Source organism: Anser cygnoides, chromosome 32, assembly GCF_040182565.1.
Source record: "Anser cygnoides isolate HZ-2024a breed goose chromosome 32, Taihu_goose_T2T_genome, whole genome shotgun sequence".
NCBI classification, from domain to species: domain Eukaryota; kingdom Metazoa; phylum Chordata; class Aves; order Anseriformes; family Anatidae; genus Anser; species Anser cygnoides.
In genome coordinates this window covers 750,239-768,143 of record NC_089904.1, presented here as the reverse complement: position 1 = coordinate 768,143, position 17,905 = coordinate 750,239, and the positions used below count along the sequence as shown (strand labels likewise).

Sequence of the window (17,905 nt, the reverse complement as noted above, 5' to 3'; positions counted from 1 at the left end):
GTGCCTGGTGCTGAAATAAACCACATACCTACTTTATAATTCATTTGCTTTGAGTTGTGGAGTTCTTCCACGAATCAGTGTCATAAGCAGCAATTTTCTATCCAGAGAGGCCTCTGTCTGCTCTCACCTGCTCCAGATCATGCTTACTGCCTGCAGCACTTGCTTGGCACCAACACAGGCAGAGAGCTAGGAGCAGGGCTGAGCGTGAGGGAGAGGCCAAGCCCTGCAGCTGCTGCTTGCAGCTCATCTCTTACTCTCAGGAGCACCGGGAACGGATGGGAACACCTCACTAAGGTGGCCTTGTCCCACGCCAGCGCACACAGCCTGGCCAGAGACGTGACAGATGCAGAAGGGGTTCTGAGAGCAAGCCCATTCCCCAGTATCCCAAGCACGGGGAGAGGAGAGCCGCATGAAGGGAGAGCCAGTGTTGGGCTGGGGCATGAGCCCCCTGTCAGGCTCTTTCTCACCTGCATCTTGTCATAAGTCTTGGCAAAGACTTATGCAAGTCTTTGTCCGAGTCTTTTCAAAATGAGGGGGGTGTAGCTGCTTCTCCCTCAGGCGGTGGTGGCTTCTCCCATTCTCTTGCTTGTCAGAGGCATTCTGGGGTGATGTGGAGCTCCACAAGAGGAAGCGGCTCGGGCACCTGCTTCACAGAGTGCCTGTGGGATGGATGAGCTGTAACTGATGAGAACAGCCCCAAAGGCCTCCAGCCGTGGCCTGCTCCCCTGTACTGCGTCTGGCTGGGATAGAGTTAATATTCTTAATAGCAGCTTGTAAGGTGCTGTGTTTTAGAGCTGTGGCCAAAACGATGCTGGTAGTGCGCTGAAGTTGTTCGCTTTTGCTGACCAGTGTTTGCACAGCATCGAGGCCTTCTCTAGTTCTTTTACACCTATTTTTACACCTATTTACACTATATTTGTCTATTACACCCGCCCCTCGAGTGAATGGCCGTGGGGTGAGCCAGAGGTTGGGAGGAGACATAACCAGGCAGAGCAACCGTACTAACCAACAAGACGTTCCACGCCATGTAATGTCATGCTCAGCAATAAAAGGGTAAAAGAGGGGGTTTAGAGAGTTATGCAACACATCCTTTCCAGGATTGGTCCCATCACTGGGGATCGGTCATTTTAGAATAGAATGGAATAGAATAGCTCGAGTCGGAAGGGATCTTCAAAGATCATCCAGTCCAACAGCTGAACCACTCCAGAGTTAACTAAAAGTTAAAGCTTATTATTGAGGGCATCATCCAAATGCCTCTCGAACACTGACAGGCATGGGGAGTTACCACCTCACCAGGAAGCCTGTGCCAGTGTTTGACCACCCTCATGGTAAGGCAGTTTTTCCTCAGGTACAGTCTGAACCTCTCCTTGCGCAGCTTTGTGCCATTCCCGTGCATCCTTTCATCGGTTACCAGGGAGAAGAGATCGACACCTGCCTCTGCATTTCTCCTCCTCGGGAAGTTGTAGAAAGCAATGAGGTGGCCTCTTTGCCTTCTCTTCTCCAGCCTAGACAACCCAGGTGACCTCAGCCTGTCCTCACAGGACGTGGCTTCCAGCCCTTTTGCCAGCTTTGTTGCCCTGCTCCGGACACTTTCAAGGACGTCCACATCCCTTTTGTGTTGTGGAGCCCAGAAGTGCACACAATACTCAAGGTGAGGCTGCACACGTACTAAATACAGCAAGAAAATTAATTATTAATTAATTAATTAAGATAATTAAATGCAGCAAGACAATTAACGGCTGGCTTTACTGGGTTGAATGCACTCCAGAATGCATTTTGCCCTCGTGGCTGCCAGGACTTGGCTGCTGGCTCACGCTGAGCCTGCTGTGGAGCTGCACCTCCAGAGCCCTTTCTGCTGAGCTGCTCTCTCCAGCCACTCGTCTCCCAGCCTGTGCTTGCATCCAGCATTACGCTGTCCCAGGTGCAGCACCTGGCATCTTCCGTTGTTGAACTTCATGCCGTTACTAATCTCCCAGTGTGCCAATCTGTCTAGATCCTTCTGCAAAGCCTCTCAGCCCTCCACGGAGCCAACGGTGCCTCCCAGTTTAGTGTCATTGGCAAACCTGCTGAGGACCCATTCCTCTCCTGCACCTAGATCTTTGATAAACATGTTGAAGGTAATTGGCCCCAGAACTGAGCCCTGGGGAAGACCGCTAGAGACTGGCCACCAGCCAGATGTAGCCCCACTCACTAAGAAACTTGAGGTTGCGCGCCAAGAAACGTTTCCCGCATCGGGACAAGAGGTTCCCAGCAGGCCCAACAGACCTCTCATTCGTACAGCAGGCCAGCGTGTATGAGTTGTGCGCTCAGTAGTGCCCAGATAATGATGGGGTGTGCCAGGCCCCTGTGTGCACTGCACCCTGTAAGGCTGGGCTGACTTGTGGTCACACTGAGGTCTGTTTGATGCCCTCTGCTAGCCCCACACACTGGTAAGCTGCCAAGCAGCCATTCAGCAGGCATATTTGGCTTTGCTCCATCACTGTTTTCAGCAATAAATCTATTGCTGCTTCTCTCTTAGGAGTGAAGCGCATCATTCCTTTTGCGACACATGGACGAGCACAGATTTCTGAGCTGGGATTCAGTGCTGCTGCCCACTGGGACATGGCTGTCACTGCTCTGGGGCTGGTGCCAGAAGTGAGTTGTGGAGGGACGCTTCCCAGCCCTCCATTAGCACCCAGGGGTGGGTCACTGCCCCCCATACCTGGATTTACCCCAGTAAATGCCCTGGTTCAAAACGCGAGGAGCTGTGAGGACCAGTTCAGTCCTGACTTGTTCCTACCATCTTCTTTAAACCCTTCCCTAGACTCTATGCCATGCTGGGAACAGCAGCCCCCGCTCAGCATTGGGGTGAGGGGCTGCTCACCCCATACATATCCACTGCTCGGGATAGCAGGCAGGTGAGGAAGCTGCCATCAGCGCACCCCAGGACCCTCCCGGATTGCTGATGTCTTGCGGTGTTATCCCTCCAGCACACAGATGGTGCTTGAAGTCCCCTGGGAGGACGGGGCCCTGCAAACGTGAAGTTTCTCCTACCTATCTGTAGAGGGACTCAGTACTTGTTTTTTTCCTGGTCAGTTCCCTTTCTTGCACAGGCACAGAGGAACTGGGTAGAGCAGCCTCGGTTTTATTTAGAGGAGATGTCAGTGGGGCAGCACGCCCTCACTGACCAGAGACGGGGTCTCTTCAAGGAAGTGTGCCAGGTCAGTGTAGGTGTCTTCTGGCAGCACTTGAAGCAGCAGGTGGTAGAAGAACTCCCGGTCGTAATAGGAGGCGTAGAGCACCGCGACACCCAGCATGAAAGTGACGGCCAGCTCCACGCACAGGAAGATCAGGCAGAATGTCCTGTGGGGCAGAAAAAGAGCTGGAAAAAGGGCAGGCTGGACGCATCCCGCACCCATGCCAGAGGGGGCTGTTCTGGGAGCCCCACAGGCTGCCCCTCCAGGCATTTCTCATTGCTCATTCGGACAGGCTTGGACGTGAGCCTCCACAAGCCCAGGAAGACACCTCGGCATTGGGCAAACACGCCGCAGCAGGCGTCCTGGCCATCCCAGTCGCTGCAGGGGAACCTGGGTGGGCACAGGGCACCTGAGGGGACACTCACCACAGCCAGGAAAAGGCACCTCTTCTCCTCGCCAGTTCCTCCGTCTTCTGTAGGTCAACACAAGGTAGGGACACTTGTCAGGCCCCACCGCACAGTCCGGTTCAGTACCCCACAGTAAATGCCAGTAACACACAGTACCCCAGTAAATGCCCTGGTTCAAAGCGCGTCCGTGCTGGCATCTCCTTCGGGCTGCGGGACACGAGCAGGGCCCAGCTGGGCTGTTTGAAATGCATCTTTTACTGTGCCTACAAGCCCTCCAAGCACCCCCGGTGTAGCTCCAGCTCCGCCTGTTCCATTCAGTCCAGGGCCTTTGCTGGAGAGCTGCAACTGCAGGGGAAACATCTCCCCTTGGCCTCCCATGGGGCAGGCTGTAGCGTGAGTGTGGGGGGGATGAGGACGACCTGAATGCATGGGGACACCCCAGGCTGGCAGAGCTGATTTCTGCTTGTGCTGTTTATTATTACTGGGATGGAACAGAAGAGGTGTTTTTAGAAACAGAATCCTAGAAGGCTTTGGGTTGGAGGGGACCTTAATGACCACTGACCTTAAGGACACCCCCTCCCAGTGCCCCCCCCAGCACGCCCCACAGCACAGAACCTTCCAGAGCGCCCCCCCCCCCCCAGCCCGGCCCTGCCTCAGCTCTGCCTCCCGCCTGAGGGTGGTGAAGGCTCTGCACCCCCACAAAGGGAGGAAGGCTTGTAGCTCCCAGGTCTTCCATTTTCCCCTTTGTAGAATGGGGGCTATGTTTCCTCTCCTCCAGTCAGTGGGAACTACTTAAACAGACTTCCACAGCCTCTCCTGTATGATGGCCAGTGGCTTAGCAAGTCCACCGGTTCCCTCAGGCCCCGTGGACGTAGCTCACTGGGAAACTACTGGTGGGGACATGGGAGTTGAAATAGTGAGGGGAAAGGGGGACATATGGGAGCGGGGGCACAGGCGAGTGAAAATGGGGGGCACGCTGGGGGGCACGGGGGATTCTCAGGGAGCCTGTTGGTTGTGCTCCCAGATGGCTGCACGACGGCGGTGCTGTAGCGCAGGTTTGCGCTTTTGTTCCAAAGGGCAAAGTGACAGCGGAGCCCAGCAGAGCCTTCTCTTTGAGGCCCCTGAAGCTCTCCTGCAGGCAGCCAGGAGGGGACAGCTCACTCGAGGCCACACCTGAGGAGAAACAAGGTGCTTGTGGCAGAGCCGGGTGAACGATGGCGGCAGCAGGCACGGTGGGCCTGCAGCAGGCTTCCAGAAGCAGCAATGGTGTGAAATGCGTCACAGCTGGCACAGACCGCTGCCCCGAGCACACCTGGGCCGTTGGTCCAAAGGGGAAAGTGGGTTCTGAAAGAGCCGGGCCTTTCCAAGCAGCTCGTAGCAGGGAGCAGAAGCTTCACAAGTTACAGGCTGAGCAGCCTTTCCACAGCCCCCTGACGACTTTTTCAGTGGGGATCCAGCCACCCCTCTAGACCCTGCCTGGTCATACCATCCCCACCACGGTGGGTATGGTGTTCTGGGTCTGCCTGGGATGGACTCAACCTTCCCCACAGCAGCCCATGCAGCACTATGCTCTGTACTTCTGGCTAGAACTGACTTGATATTGCACCAATGTGTTTTGTCTACTGCTGAGCCGTGCTGGCACAGCATCAGGACTCCCACAGCGCCCTCCCTCTGCCACCCCCCAGCCCCAAATCCAGTCGGCTGGCTGTGGGCAAGAGGTGGGGAGGGGGCATTGCCAGGGCAGCTGACCCAAAAAGACCAAAGGGATAGTCCATACGGCAACGTCACGCTCAGCAATAAAAGCTGTGGAAGGGGAGGGAGAAGGGGGGGAGACACAGGGGACACAGATTCCTTGGTCAAGATCTTTATTTATTCCTCCGATTCCTCCGTTTCTTCCTTCCTCTCCTGCTGCAAGATCTCAGCTCATCATCGCTATCCTGCAGGAGATCACGTAGCTCTGGAGGCACAGTTGTCACCAGGTCATCGTCTGAAACTTCTTCTACCAAATTAGAGGGGACAAATCCTCTCGTGCCATCCGTCAGCTCTCCCACAAACCAGCCGTCTTCATCCATGTCTCCATAGACATAAACGTATTCTCCCGCAGTCAGAGGAAGCTCTGCTTCGGGGTGCTCATTAGGACCCTCGAAAGGATCGTAGCTGTATCGAGCTAAAAATTTTCGAAGTTTTAGCGATTCTTCTTCCGAGGACTGCAGGATGAAGGACACATGCTCTGCTCCTGCTTCTTCGTTCCCATGCACAGGGCCCTCGTCTGAAAGAAGGCGGCACCCAGGACTGTTGTGTGCGGGATCTGATGTCGAGGTGCTTGTGTGGGATGCCGGGACCTTGGTTGCCTCCTCAGAAACATCAGAGCTGTCTTCGCGGTTGCAAAGGTCATGGGACTGCTCTGCATAGGCCTGTGCTGTGGGAGAAGATGTCACCTGTGGTAGTCCTGAACCGACACGGTTGGATTCTTTTCTTTTTTCTTGCTCAAGTTGCTGAGAGAGCAGCTCCCATTGTTGACTTTGGTGCTGATTCTGTTTCTCTAATTCTCTCAGCTGCGCTTGAGACGCTTGCGTGTCTTCCTCATGTGTCCTTCTTTGCTCTGCCCAAGCCCTCTGCAAATGCTCAACTTCCTCTTTCTTCTTCTGCAGCAGTCGCCTTGTTTCCTCGAGGTCGTTCTCCTGTTGTTGCCTTCGTCCTGCCAGTTGTCTCATGGCTTTCAGTTCACAACCCAGATCTTGCAGTCGTGTTTGAAGACGTTTGGCCTCTCCGATGGCAGAATTTCGCTGCTCTGTCACTTGCACGAGTTTCCCCTTCAGAGCAGCGTTGTCAGATCGAACCTCGTCTATCCGCTCCTTCTGCCCACGGAGCTGAGAATTTTCTTCTGCGCGCCTGGCATTTTCATTTGTCATCTCTCTCAGACGCACTTTCAGCTCCTCGTACCTTTGCTGCAGTCTTGAGCGTTCCTGATCCAGGTTCCTGTGAGGCCTAAGTTTTGTCCCAGCCTCGGTTTCCGATTCCCCTCTCTGCTGCTGGTCGACCTGCTCTGTCTTTGCAGCAGTCTTTCCAGATTTCAGGTCGGTCTCTTTCAGTTGCCTGGTGTTTTCTTTCAGGTGCTTGGTAAGGAGGCCTAGCATACTAGTCTTCTGCTGGAGCCTCTCCACCTCCTCCCCCAGTTCCAGAGCGCTTTCCTTCCCCAGAAGGCGGGTCTCCTCTTGAAGGACACCGCATTGCCTCTGCAGGTCCTCCAGGGCATGCTGCAGATGAGCTTTCTCCTGCAGCAGCTGGCTGTCTCCACTGCCAGGTGGGCAGGCCTCTTGTTGCGCTGCCACCTGAACACCCACGTCTGTGACCGCCCGCCCGCAGCTCTTCCCTTCTCCCCGGAGGTGAGCTTTTAAGCTGGAGTGGGTTGTCTGCTGCCCTCCTCCCCCAGCAGCACCAGATGCACCGGGGCTCTTCGAAGAGCAGGTCCCGGTGGTCCCTGCGCCCAGGCGAGTCTGCAGGCGGTGCCAGGCCGCAGCCCTGTCTTCGCTGTGGGAGGCAGACGGCCTCCCCTCAGCCTGCTCCAGGATGTACTGCTGGAAGAGCCTTCTCTGCAGTTCCAGTTCATTTTGGAGGCTTACGATGCGGGCGGTCTGCTTGCTGTCCTTCCGCCAGTGGAGCTGCCTGTGGACCTCCTGCAGCTTGCTGCGGGCCTCGCTGCTGCTGCTGCAGCCGTGCCTCACCAGCTCCTCGGCCAGCTCCTGCTGCAGGTCCCGCGCCTGGCGGACGGCGTCGTCCCGCTGCTCTTGGAGCAACTCCTGTGCCTGGCGCCACTCGGCCTCCTTCTCACGCAGCAGCTGACGGATCTCTGTTGCCCGCTGCTTCTGGCTCAGCTCCCACAGCCGCTGCAGCTCCCGTGCCCGTTGCTGCTCCCATCTGGAGCGTAGCTTCTCAGCCAGAAGCTGCCGCTCCTGCTCTGCCATCTTCTTTATCTGGCGGGTTTCATCAGCAAAGCGGCGGTGCAGCTCCTGCGAGTGGAGACGCTCGGCCTCCAGCTGGGCCCGCAGCGCCTCCAGCTCCTGCCTGTGCTCCTCCTGCTGCACAGGCCTGCTGGGGGGTCGCGCTGGGCCCCGCATATGCGGGTTATGTGGTTAGAAAGGATGTGAAAGGATGAACCAGACTCTAAAGGGACAGATCAGTAAAATCTGCCAGGAAGCCAAAGTACAAAGTACAAACAGCCAGCGATGGAACTTGGACTACACACCTGCCGATAGATGGGGAAGTAAAAGCAATAACTCTAGGACTCCCTCCACACAGTGTCCAATATGGAAAAAGTCTCCTTTTAAGGGAAAGTTGGAAACCCTACAAATTAGTAGGGCAAAAAGAAGTTTAGAAGAAGGGGCAGATGAAGATATATGGCATGAACCCTCGGGTGGAGTAAAATTCAGTTGGGCGTTAGAATCTCTATTTGCACAGGTAGCTACTTATCGAAATAGGGAAATGATTTATAAACTTACAGGACAAGTGAGTAGGCTCGCGAGAGCCACGAAAGAAGGCTTTAGAGACCTTAATATCCAACTACAAGCTACAACTAAAATGGTGCTACAAAATCGATTGGCATTAGATACACTGTTATTAAAGGAACATGGAGTATGCGGATTTCTAAAAGATCATATTGATCATTGCTGCATCCACATTTCAAATGTGACTATTGATGTAGAACATGTCATAGAACAACTGGCTTGAGTGGAACAAGATGCAGAGCAGGAAGAGAAAGATATGACAACAAGCTGGTTGGATAACATTTTTAGTGGATGGAATATTAGTAATTGGGTTAAATCCTTACTGGAGACGATAATTATATTGGTGATCGTAGGGGTACTAATTTAGTTAACATTTATAATGCTGAAAAGTCTGATTCTAAGGAAGACAACCTGGAATTGGACAGTGATGCAAACCATTGCTCGGCATATGGAACCACATCCGCAATACCCTCCACCGGCATATAACGACTTCGGATTTCAGAGAAAGAATCTGAGGAACCCAGGAGGCGAAATGGAATGAAAACCGAATAGACAAAATCGGTTCCAGATCAAGTGAACCCAACCAGAAGAGCGAATGTAACATAAAGCAGAAGTGGTGGACTTATGAAATGTTGTGACAATCCTAATCTTTGTAATTTCCTTGATTCTTAATGATGTAATTTTCCGTGATTATATTATTGGTGAGCACTGAGTGTAAAATATTTTAGTTAGTTAGTGAAAGCATTTGCCCTCCTCGAAAGGAGTGAAATGCTTTCAAAGGGGGGAAATGTTAGTAATAGAAGAAGAAATAATACAATATTGTTTAGTATGTTACATTTGCGATGTACTGTTCCGAGTCTGCGCTTGGAAGATACAAAATATATGTGCAAGGGTAACATGAGAATGCACCAATTCATGATGAGGAATAAGGAGGATTAAAAGAATGCTCAATTTGCAAGACATCTAGATAACTGGGGCTTCTTGGACTCTGGGAACTGGGTCAAACCAACCTTGCGGTTTGGACTGAGACCAAGGGCTCAGAGAGCATGCGTGAAAAGGAAAGGTTAAAAAGTTCAACTCTGATGAAGACATCTTACTTCATCCCGACGACCACCCGGACGACCACCAGAGAGTGATACGCAAGCGCAGAAGGACTGATAAGATAATTAGCATACGAAGCGAGGCTAGGTGGAGCTAGGAAATGAATATGCATAGATGAGTTGTGAAACCTAATGCATATCACAGTATCTTAGGAGATAAAAGAGAACTAAGAAAACAAATCAGACGAAGTTAGATTTGGGCAGGCATGCCCCTAACTTCCGGCGCCTAATAAAGCACCTTCATATAATCACTTTGTGGATTATGTGTCTTCATGAACGCTAACAGTAGTAGTTTTGTGGAGAATGGAACACGGTATGCAGGGTATGCAGTAACAACCCTGAAGACAGTAATCGAAGCAAAACCTTTACCACCTGAAACATCAGCACAGCGAGCGGAACTGATAGCCCTAACTCGAGCACTGGAACTGAGTAAAGGAAAGATGGTAAATATTTGGACAGATTCAAAGTACGCTTTTGGAGTAGACCATGTTCATGGAGCATTATGGAAAGAAAGAGGGCTGTTGTCCTCACAAGGGGCCAATATAAGATATCAAGAGGAGGTGTTAAATTTGATAAACGCGGTACAAAAACCAAAACAAGTGGCTATTATGCACTGTAAAGCCCATCAAGGAGGAACCTCGAAAATATCAGAAGGGAATCGGCTGGCAGATCACAGATTCACAGATTCACAGATTTCTCTAGGTTGGAAGAGACCTCAAGATCATCGAGTCCAACCTCCGACCTAACACTAAGTACTCCACTAAACCATATCCCTAAGCTCTACATCTAAACGTCTTTTAAAGACCTCCAGGGATGGTGACTCCACCACCTCCCTGGGCAGCCCGTTCCAATGCTTAATAACCCTTTCGGTAAAGAAGTACTTCCTAACATCCAACCTAAAACTCCCCTGTCGCAACTTTAGCCCATTCCCCCTCGTCCTGTCACTAGGCACGTGGGAGAATAGACCAACCCCCACCTCTCTACAGCCTCCTTTCAGGTAACTGTAGAGAGCGATGAGGTCGCCCCTGAGCCTCCTCTTCTCCAGGCTGAACAAGCCCAGCTCCCTCAGCCGCTCCTCGTAAGACTTGTTCTCCAGACCCCTCACCAGCTTCGTCGCCCTTCTCTGGACTCGCTCGAGCACGTCCATGTCCTTCCTGTAGCGAGGGGCCCAAAACTGAACACAGTACTCGAGGTGCGGCCTCACCAGAGCCGAGTACAGGGGCACAATCACTTCCCTCGACCTGCTGGCAAAGATCGAGCAGCTTGACAAATTGCTCGGGAGGTGTGGAATGTAATGGCTTTGGTACCACTCAAGGTAGGCCCCACTCGTCTTAATCTTCCCAAGAAACCAAGATATTCGCCAGAGGATGAGAAATTAGCAAATCTCCTAAAGGCCCGAAAGAACTCTGATGGATGGTATGTAACCGCTACGGGCCAGGTAGTAATACCCCCCTTGGTGATGCGAGAAATACTTCAGACAAGACATAATGACTGTCACTGGGGTGCAGAGGCAATGGTAACATTTTTAAAACGTAGCATTGTCTCGACACATATGTTAACAATGGCAAAATCAGTAATGTCAAAGTGTGAGATTTGTCTGAAAAATAATGCAGTAGCAAGAAAACATGCTGAAATGGGAAGAGTTAGAGTAGGAATAGAACCAGGAGATTACTGGCAAGCTGATTTTTGTAGAGTTACCTAGGACTAGGGGATATAGGTATTTGTTAGTAGGGGTTGACACCTTTTCCGGATGGCCAGAAGCCCTTCCCTGTCGCACCAATCAAGCTAAAGAGACAGCAAAATGGTTACTGCGGGAAATCATTCCGAGGTTTGGGGTACCATTAGGAATATCCTCGGATAGGGGACCCCACTTTGTTGCATCTGTGGTTAAAGACGTAAGCCGGCTCTTAGGAATTTCTTGGAATTTACATACTGCATGGAGACCCCAATCTAGTGGACTGGTAGAAAGGATGAACCAGACTCTAAAGGGACAGATCAGTAAAATCTGCCAGGAAGCCAAAGTACAATGGCCACAAGCTTTGCCTATAGCTTTACTGAGAATAAGGATAAAGCCAAGGAGTGGAATGTCAGTAAGCTCATACGAGATTACGTATGGAAAGCCTTATCAATCCCCAGAACCAAATCCTAATATGCATATAACAGGCAGCCAGGATGTTTATAATTATGTATTGTCTCTTGGCAAAACTTCAGCTCAACTTCAAAGGGTTCTGGTGTGGAACCGACCGTTGTCACTGGAAAATCCTGTCCACGACATTCAGCCAGGTGACCAAGTGTACATTAAAAACTGGAATGAAGAACCCCTGAGAGAACGGTGGGCTGGACCTTATCAAGTATTATTGACTACTTTTAAAGGTAGAAGGGGTGGATGCTTGGATTCATTATACTCGGGTGAAAAAGGTTCCCGAATTTTGGTCAGTGCGAGCAATCGGAGATGATACAAAACTACAGATGAGGCGCGTATAACCATACAATGTCGGGGTTCTTAAGAGCAGTAACGATAACAGTAATTGTTTTGTGTAAATACCTTGTAATTGAGTTCCTAGAAATACCAGAAAACTATAAGAAAGAGGAAATATTCAAAGGAGAAAATGTTACTTTGGAATGTGGAATGCACGACGATAAACCAATAACAATTAGCTCTCTACAGGTGGTCTGGGAAAAAATAAATGACTCCGGACAGAGCCAGGAAATATACGTAAACACAACCGAGGACAATACAGGATTGAAGGCTGGGTGGAAAGGGAAGGCGTACGTAAGTAAAACCCTACAATTGGGCCAACAACTGAGAGGAGCTACCACCCTAACCCTGTTTAGTGTTACTAAAGTCAACAAAGGAAACTACCGGTGCATGGTAACACATGAAAATAGATTACGGGATAAGAGAAATATTGGTATATCCGAAATTGGATAAAGGAATATTGGTAGCCCACCGAAAAGGATCTAGAAGAAAAAGAGAGGGCCAGGCACCACGGACACAAGTGGTACAGATCCCACACAGGCAACCATCAGAGAATTTACTGGTAGGATTGATTAAAGATTTTGCCACAGTGAAAGGAACTGATAGAATTACTGCTTGTATGCCCATTCCAAAAGCAACAGGGGGCCCGCTTGAGTGGGGTATAATAACCTCCCCACTGCCCCAAGTAAAAGGAAATGAAACAATTCAATGTAAAGAAGTGAAAGTTTTAGAGAGGATAAATGTTACACAATACTATAGGAAACTGAGCCCCCCCAACATCAAGGTCTGAATGTGAAAAGAACTACCAATTCGTAACGATACGCAGATTTAAGAATGTGGGACGGTATCATTACGATGAACTACGTATAGTAGAAGGGCCTAGAGAAAAGATTGTTTGGGAATGTCAAGAGAAAAATGAGCCAAAAGGAATGAAAGAGTGGGATAGTGATTGGACAGTAAGTTTATTGCAGAAATTCCAGTATGGAGGGAATACATCATGGTGTATCAAATGGCAGGGAAAGCAGAATGGAATTGATCAGTTTTATACAGTAAGCCGGGTTGATAGTAGTGGTAGACAAGAGTCAACAAAGGTAGCTTGGTGGACTTGTGAGAAGAAATATACTTGCGACAGTAATAATGAAGATATCGGGCACTTACTTCCGGTATTGATAGCTCTTAGGACAGGATGTGCTTGCCGAGGAATTAAGTACAATTCGGAAAGAAATAGCCAGGCTAGTCAAGTCGCAGTGGATTGTAGCTATAGTGCCATACATAAGTCCAGGACAATTTGTATGGGCAGCCAGTGATGGAACTTGGACTACACACCTGCCGATAGATGGGGAAGTAAAAGCAATAACTCTAGGACTCCCTCCCCACACTGTGTCCAATATGGAAAAAGTCTCCTTTTAAGGGAAAGTTGGAAACCCTACAAATTAGTAGGGCAAAAAGAAGTTTAGAAGAAGGGGCAGATGAAGATATATGGCATGAACCCTCGGGTGGAGTAAAATTCAGTTGGGCGTTAGAATCTCTATTTGCACAGGTAGCTACTTATCGAAATAGGGAAATGATTTATAAACTTACAGGACAAGTGAGTAGGCTCGCGAGAGCCACGAAAGAAGGCTTTAGAGACCTTAATATCCAACTACAAGCTACAACTAAAATGGTGCTACAAAATCGATTGGCATTAGATACACTGTTATTAAAGGAACATGGAGTATGCGGATTTCTAAAAGATCATATTGATCATTGCTGCATCCACATTTCAAATGTGACTATTGATGTAGAACATGTCATAGAACAACTGGCTTGAGTGGAACAAGATGCAGAGCAGGAAGAGAAAGATATGACAACAAGCTGGTTGGATAACATTTTTAGTGGATGGAATATTAGTAATTGGGTTAAGTCCTTACTGGAGACGATAATTATATTGGTGATTGTAGGGGTACGAATTTAGTTAACATTTATAATGCTGAAAAGTCTGATCCTAAGGAAGACAACCTGGAATTGGACAGTGATGCAAACCATTGCTCGGCATATGGAACCACATCCGCAATACCCTCCACCGGCATATAACGACTTCGGATTTCAGAGAAAGAATCTGAGGAACCCAGGAGGCGAAATGGAATGAAAACCGAATAGACAAGATCGGTTCCAGATCAAGTGAACCCAACCAGAAGAGCGAATGTAACATAAAGCAGAAGTGGTGGACTTATGAAATGTTGTGACAATCCTAATCTTTGTAATTTTCTTGATGCGTAATGTTGTAATTTTCCTTGAATATGTTATTGGTGAGCACTGAGTGTAAAACATTTTAGTTAGTTAGTGAAAGCATTTGCCCTCCTCGAAAGGAGTGAAATACTTTCAAAGGGGGGAAATGTTAGTAATAGAAGATGAAATAATACAATATTGCTTAATATGTTACATTTGCGATGTACTGTTCCGGGGCTGCGCTTGGAAGATACAAAATATATGTGCAAGGGTAGCGTGAGAGAATGCACCGATTCATGAGGAGGAGTAAGGAGGATTAAAAGAATGCTCCATTTGCAAGACATCTAGATAACTGGGGCTTCTTGGACCCTGGGAACTGGATCAAACCAACCTTGCGGTTTGGACTGAGACCGAGGGCTCAGAGAGCATGCGTGAGAAGGAAAGGTTAAAAAGTTCAACTCTGATGAAGACATCTTACCTCATCCCAATGACCACCCGGACGACCACCAGAGAGTAGCAGGCAAGCGCAGAAGGACTGATAAGATAATTAGCATATGAAGCGAGGCTAGGCGGAGCTAGGAAATGAATATGCATAGATGAGTTGTGAAACCTAATGCATATCACAGAATCGTCTAGGTTGGAAGAGACCTCCAAGATCATCTAGTCCAACCTCAGCCCTAACACTAACAAGTCCTCCACTAAACCATCTCACTAAGGGCTACATCTAAACGTCTTTTAAAGACCTCCAGGGATGGTGACTCAACCACCTCCATTGGAATGGGCAGTCCATTCCAATGCCTAACAACCCTTTCAGTAAAGAAGTTCTTCCTAACATCCAACCTAAACCTCCCCTGGCGCAACTTTAGCCCATTGCCCCTCGTCCTGTCACCAGGCACGTGGGAGAATAGACCAACCCCCACCTCTCTACAGCCTCCTTTAAGGTACCTATAGAGAGCGATGAGGTCTCCCCTGAGCCTCCTCTTCTCCAGGCTAAACAACCCCAGCTCCCTCAGCCGCTCCTCGTAAGACTTGTTCTCCAGACCCCTCACCAGCTTCGTCGCCCTTCTCTGGACTCTCTCGAGCACCTCCGTGTCCTTCTTGTAACGAGGGGCCCAAAACTGAACACAGTACTCGAGGTGCGGCCTCACCAGAGCCGAGTACAGAGGGACAATCACCTCCTTAGACCTGCTGGCCACACTGCTTCTTATGCAAGCCAGGATGCTGTTGGCCTTCTTGGCCACCTGAGCACACTGCTGGCTCATATTCAGCTGTCTATCAACCAGTACTCCCTGGTCCCTCTCCGCCAGGCAGCTTTCCAACCACTCATCTCCCAGCCTGTAGCGCTGCTTGGGGTTGTTACGCCCCAGATGCAGGAGCCGGCACTTGGCCTTGTTGAACTTCATGCAGTTGACCTCAGCCCATCGGTCCAGCCTATCCAGATCCTCCTGCAGAGCCTTCCTTCCCTCGAGCAGATCGACACACGCACCTAACTTGGTGTCATCTGCAAACTTACTGAGGGTGCACTCGATCCCCTCATCCAGGTCATCGATAAAGATATTAAAGAGGACCGGCCCCAGCACTGAGCCCTGGGGGACTCCACTAGTAACCGGCCTCCAACTGGATTTGGCTCCATTCACCACAACTCTTTGGGCCCGGCCATCCAGCCAGTTTTTAACCCAACAAAGCGTACGCCAGTCCAAGCCCCGAGCAGCCAGTTTCTTGAGGAGAATGTTGTGGGAGACGGTGTCAAAAGCCTTACTGAAGTCAAGGTAGATCACATCCACAGCCTTCCCCTCATCCACCAAGCGCGTCACTTGGTCATAGAAGGAGATCAGGTTCGTCAGGCAGGACCTACCTTTCATAAACCCATGCTGACTGGGCCTGATCGCCTGGTTGCCCTGCAAGTGCCGCGTGATGACACTCAAGATAATCTGCTCCATGAGCTTCCCTGGCACTGAGGTCAAGCTAACAGGCCTATAGTTCCCCGGGTCTACCCTCCAGCCCTTCTTGTAGATGGGCGTCACGTTTGCTAGCCGCCAGTCGACTGGGACCTCCCCTGATAGCCAGGACTGCCGATAAATAATGGAAAGCGGCTTGGCCAGCTCCTCCGCCAGTTCGCTCAGTACCCTCGGGTGGATCCCATCCGGCCCCATCGACTTGCGTACATCCAAGTGTTGTAGCAGGTCGCCAACCATTTCCTCATGGATAGCGAGGGCTACATCCTGCTCCCCATCCCCTTCCACCAGCTCATGGTACCAGGTATCCAGAGAACAACCGGTCTTGCCGCTAAAGACTGAGGCAAAGAAAGCATTGAGCACCTCAGCCTTTTCCTCATCTTTTGTAACTAAGTTTCCCCCCGCATCCAGTAAAGGATGGAGATTCTCCTTAGTCCTCCTTTTTGTGTTGATGTATTTGTAAAAACGTTTTTTGTTATCTTTAACGGCAGTAGCCAGATTGAGCTCCAGATGAGCTTTGGCCTTTCTAATTTTGTCCCTGCACAGCCTCGCAACATCCTTATAGTCCTCTTGAGTAGCCCGCCCTCTTTTCCAAAGATTATAAACCCTCCTTTTTCTCCTAAGCTCGAGCCAGAACTCTCTGCTCAGCCAGGCCGGTCTAGTTCCGTGTCGGCTCGTCTTTGGGCACGGGGGGACAGACCGCTCCTGAGCCATTAAGATTTCCTTCTTGAGGAGTGCCCAGCCTTCCTGGACTCCTTTGCCCTTCAGAGCCTCCTCCCAAGGGACTCTGACAACCAGTGTCCCGAACAGCTCAAAGTCAGCCCTCCGGACGTCCAAGACAGCGGTTTTACTGGTCCCCTTCCTGACTTCGCCAAGAATAGAGAGCTGAACCATTTCGTGGTCACTCTGCCCAAGACAGCTCTCGACCACCACATCTCCCACCAGTCCGTCACTGTTTGTGAACAGAAGGTCTAGCGGGGCACCTCCCCTGGTAGGCTCTCTAACCAGCTGCGTCAGGAAGCTATCTTCCACGCTCTCCAGAAACCTCCTAGACTGCTTTCTCTGGGCTGTGTTGTGCTTCCAGGATATGTCTGGCAAGTTGAAGTCCCCCACGAGAACAAGCGCTGACAATTTTGCGGCTTCTGCCAGCTGCCTGTAGAACTCCTCATCAGTCTCCTCATCCTGGTTCGGTGGTCTATAACAGACCCCCACCAGGATGCTTGCCTTGTTGGCCTTCCCTCTGATCCTAACCCATAGGGACTCAACCTTATCATTCCCAGCCTCGAGTTCCTCAACGTCAAAACACTCTCTAATATAGAGAGCCACACCACCACCCCTTCTGTGCTGCCTGTCCCTTCTGAAGAGCCTATAGCCAGACATTGCAGCACTCCAGTCATGAGAGTGGTCCCACCACGTTTCCGTGATGGCAACCAAGTCATAGCCTTCCCGCTGCACGATGGCTTCCAGCTCCTCCTGTTTGTTACCCATGCTGTGTGCATTAGTGTAGATGCACTTCAGTCGGGCCATTGCCTTCTTCCCCGGCTTTGCCATTGTTCCCCCCGGCACAGCTCCAACAAGCCTTCTTTCAGCCCCATCCCCCTTCTTTCCTAGTTTAAAGCCCTCTCAACGAGCCCTGCCGGCTCCTGGGCTAGGATCCGTTTTCCCCTTAGAGATAGGGACCCGTCTGCGGCCATCAGGCCGGGTGCCGAGTAAAGCGCCCCATGGTCAAAAAACCCAACATTTCTGTGTTGGCACCAGCCTCTGAGCCACGTGTTAATCAGGTGGGCTTTCCGTGTCCTCTCGGTACCCCTCCCTGCTACTGCAGGGATAGACGAAAACACCACCTGTACTCCCGCTCCATCCACTAACCGTCCCAGTCCCCTAAAGTCCCGTTTGATAGCCTTCAGGCTTCTCTCATCAATATCATCACTGCCAGCCTGGACTATCAAAAGAGGGTAGTAGTCAGAGGGGCGAACCAGGTTGGGAAGCTTCCTGGCAACATCCCTGACCCTGGCCCCAGGGAGGCAGCAGACTTCCCTACGGGTAGGGTCAGGTCGACAAATAGGGCCCTCTGT

At 50.6% G+C, this 17,905-nt stretch overlaps 1 protein-coding gene and 1 long non-coding RNA gene across 2 annotated transcripts; both read right to left on the bottom strand.

Annotated features, from left to right (window-relative positions):
* Nucleotides 1-3,108: 3,108 nt before the first annotated feature.
* Nucleotides 3,109-3,865, bottom strand: LOC125183627 (uncharacterized). The gene is made up of 2 exons (XR_007165949.2): nucleotides 3,602-3,865; nucleotides 3,109-3,342 (listed from the first exon to the last, which is right to left on the bottom strand). It is a non-coding gene; the product is annotated as an uncharacterized lncRNA (long non-coding RNA).
* Nucleotides 3,866-5,448: 1,583 nt separating this feature from the next.
* On the bottom strand, nucleotides 5,449-7,701 carry LOC136787962 (RIMS-binding protein 3C-like). The gene has a single exon (XM_066985407.1). The coding sequence runs from the start codon at nucleotides 7,699-7,701 to the stop codon at nucleotides 5,449-5,451; it is 2,253 nt and encodes a 750-aa protein (XP_066841508.1).
* Nucleotides 7,702-17,905: the final 10,204 nt, after the last annotated feature.

What these genes read in the sequence shown, in the direction of transcription:
- LOC136787962 (XM_066985407.1), bottom strand. Translation starts at nt 7,701, where the DNA reads ATGCGGGGCCCAGCGCGACCCCCCAGCAGGCCTGTGCAGCAGGAGGAG.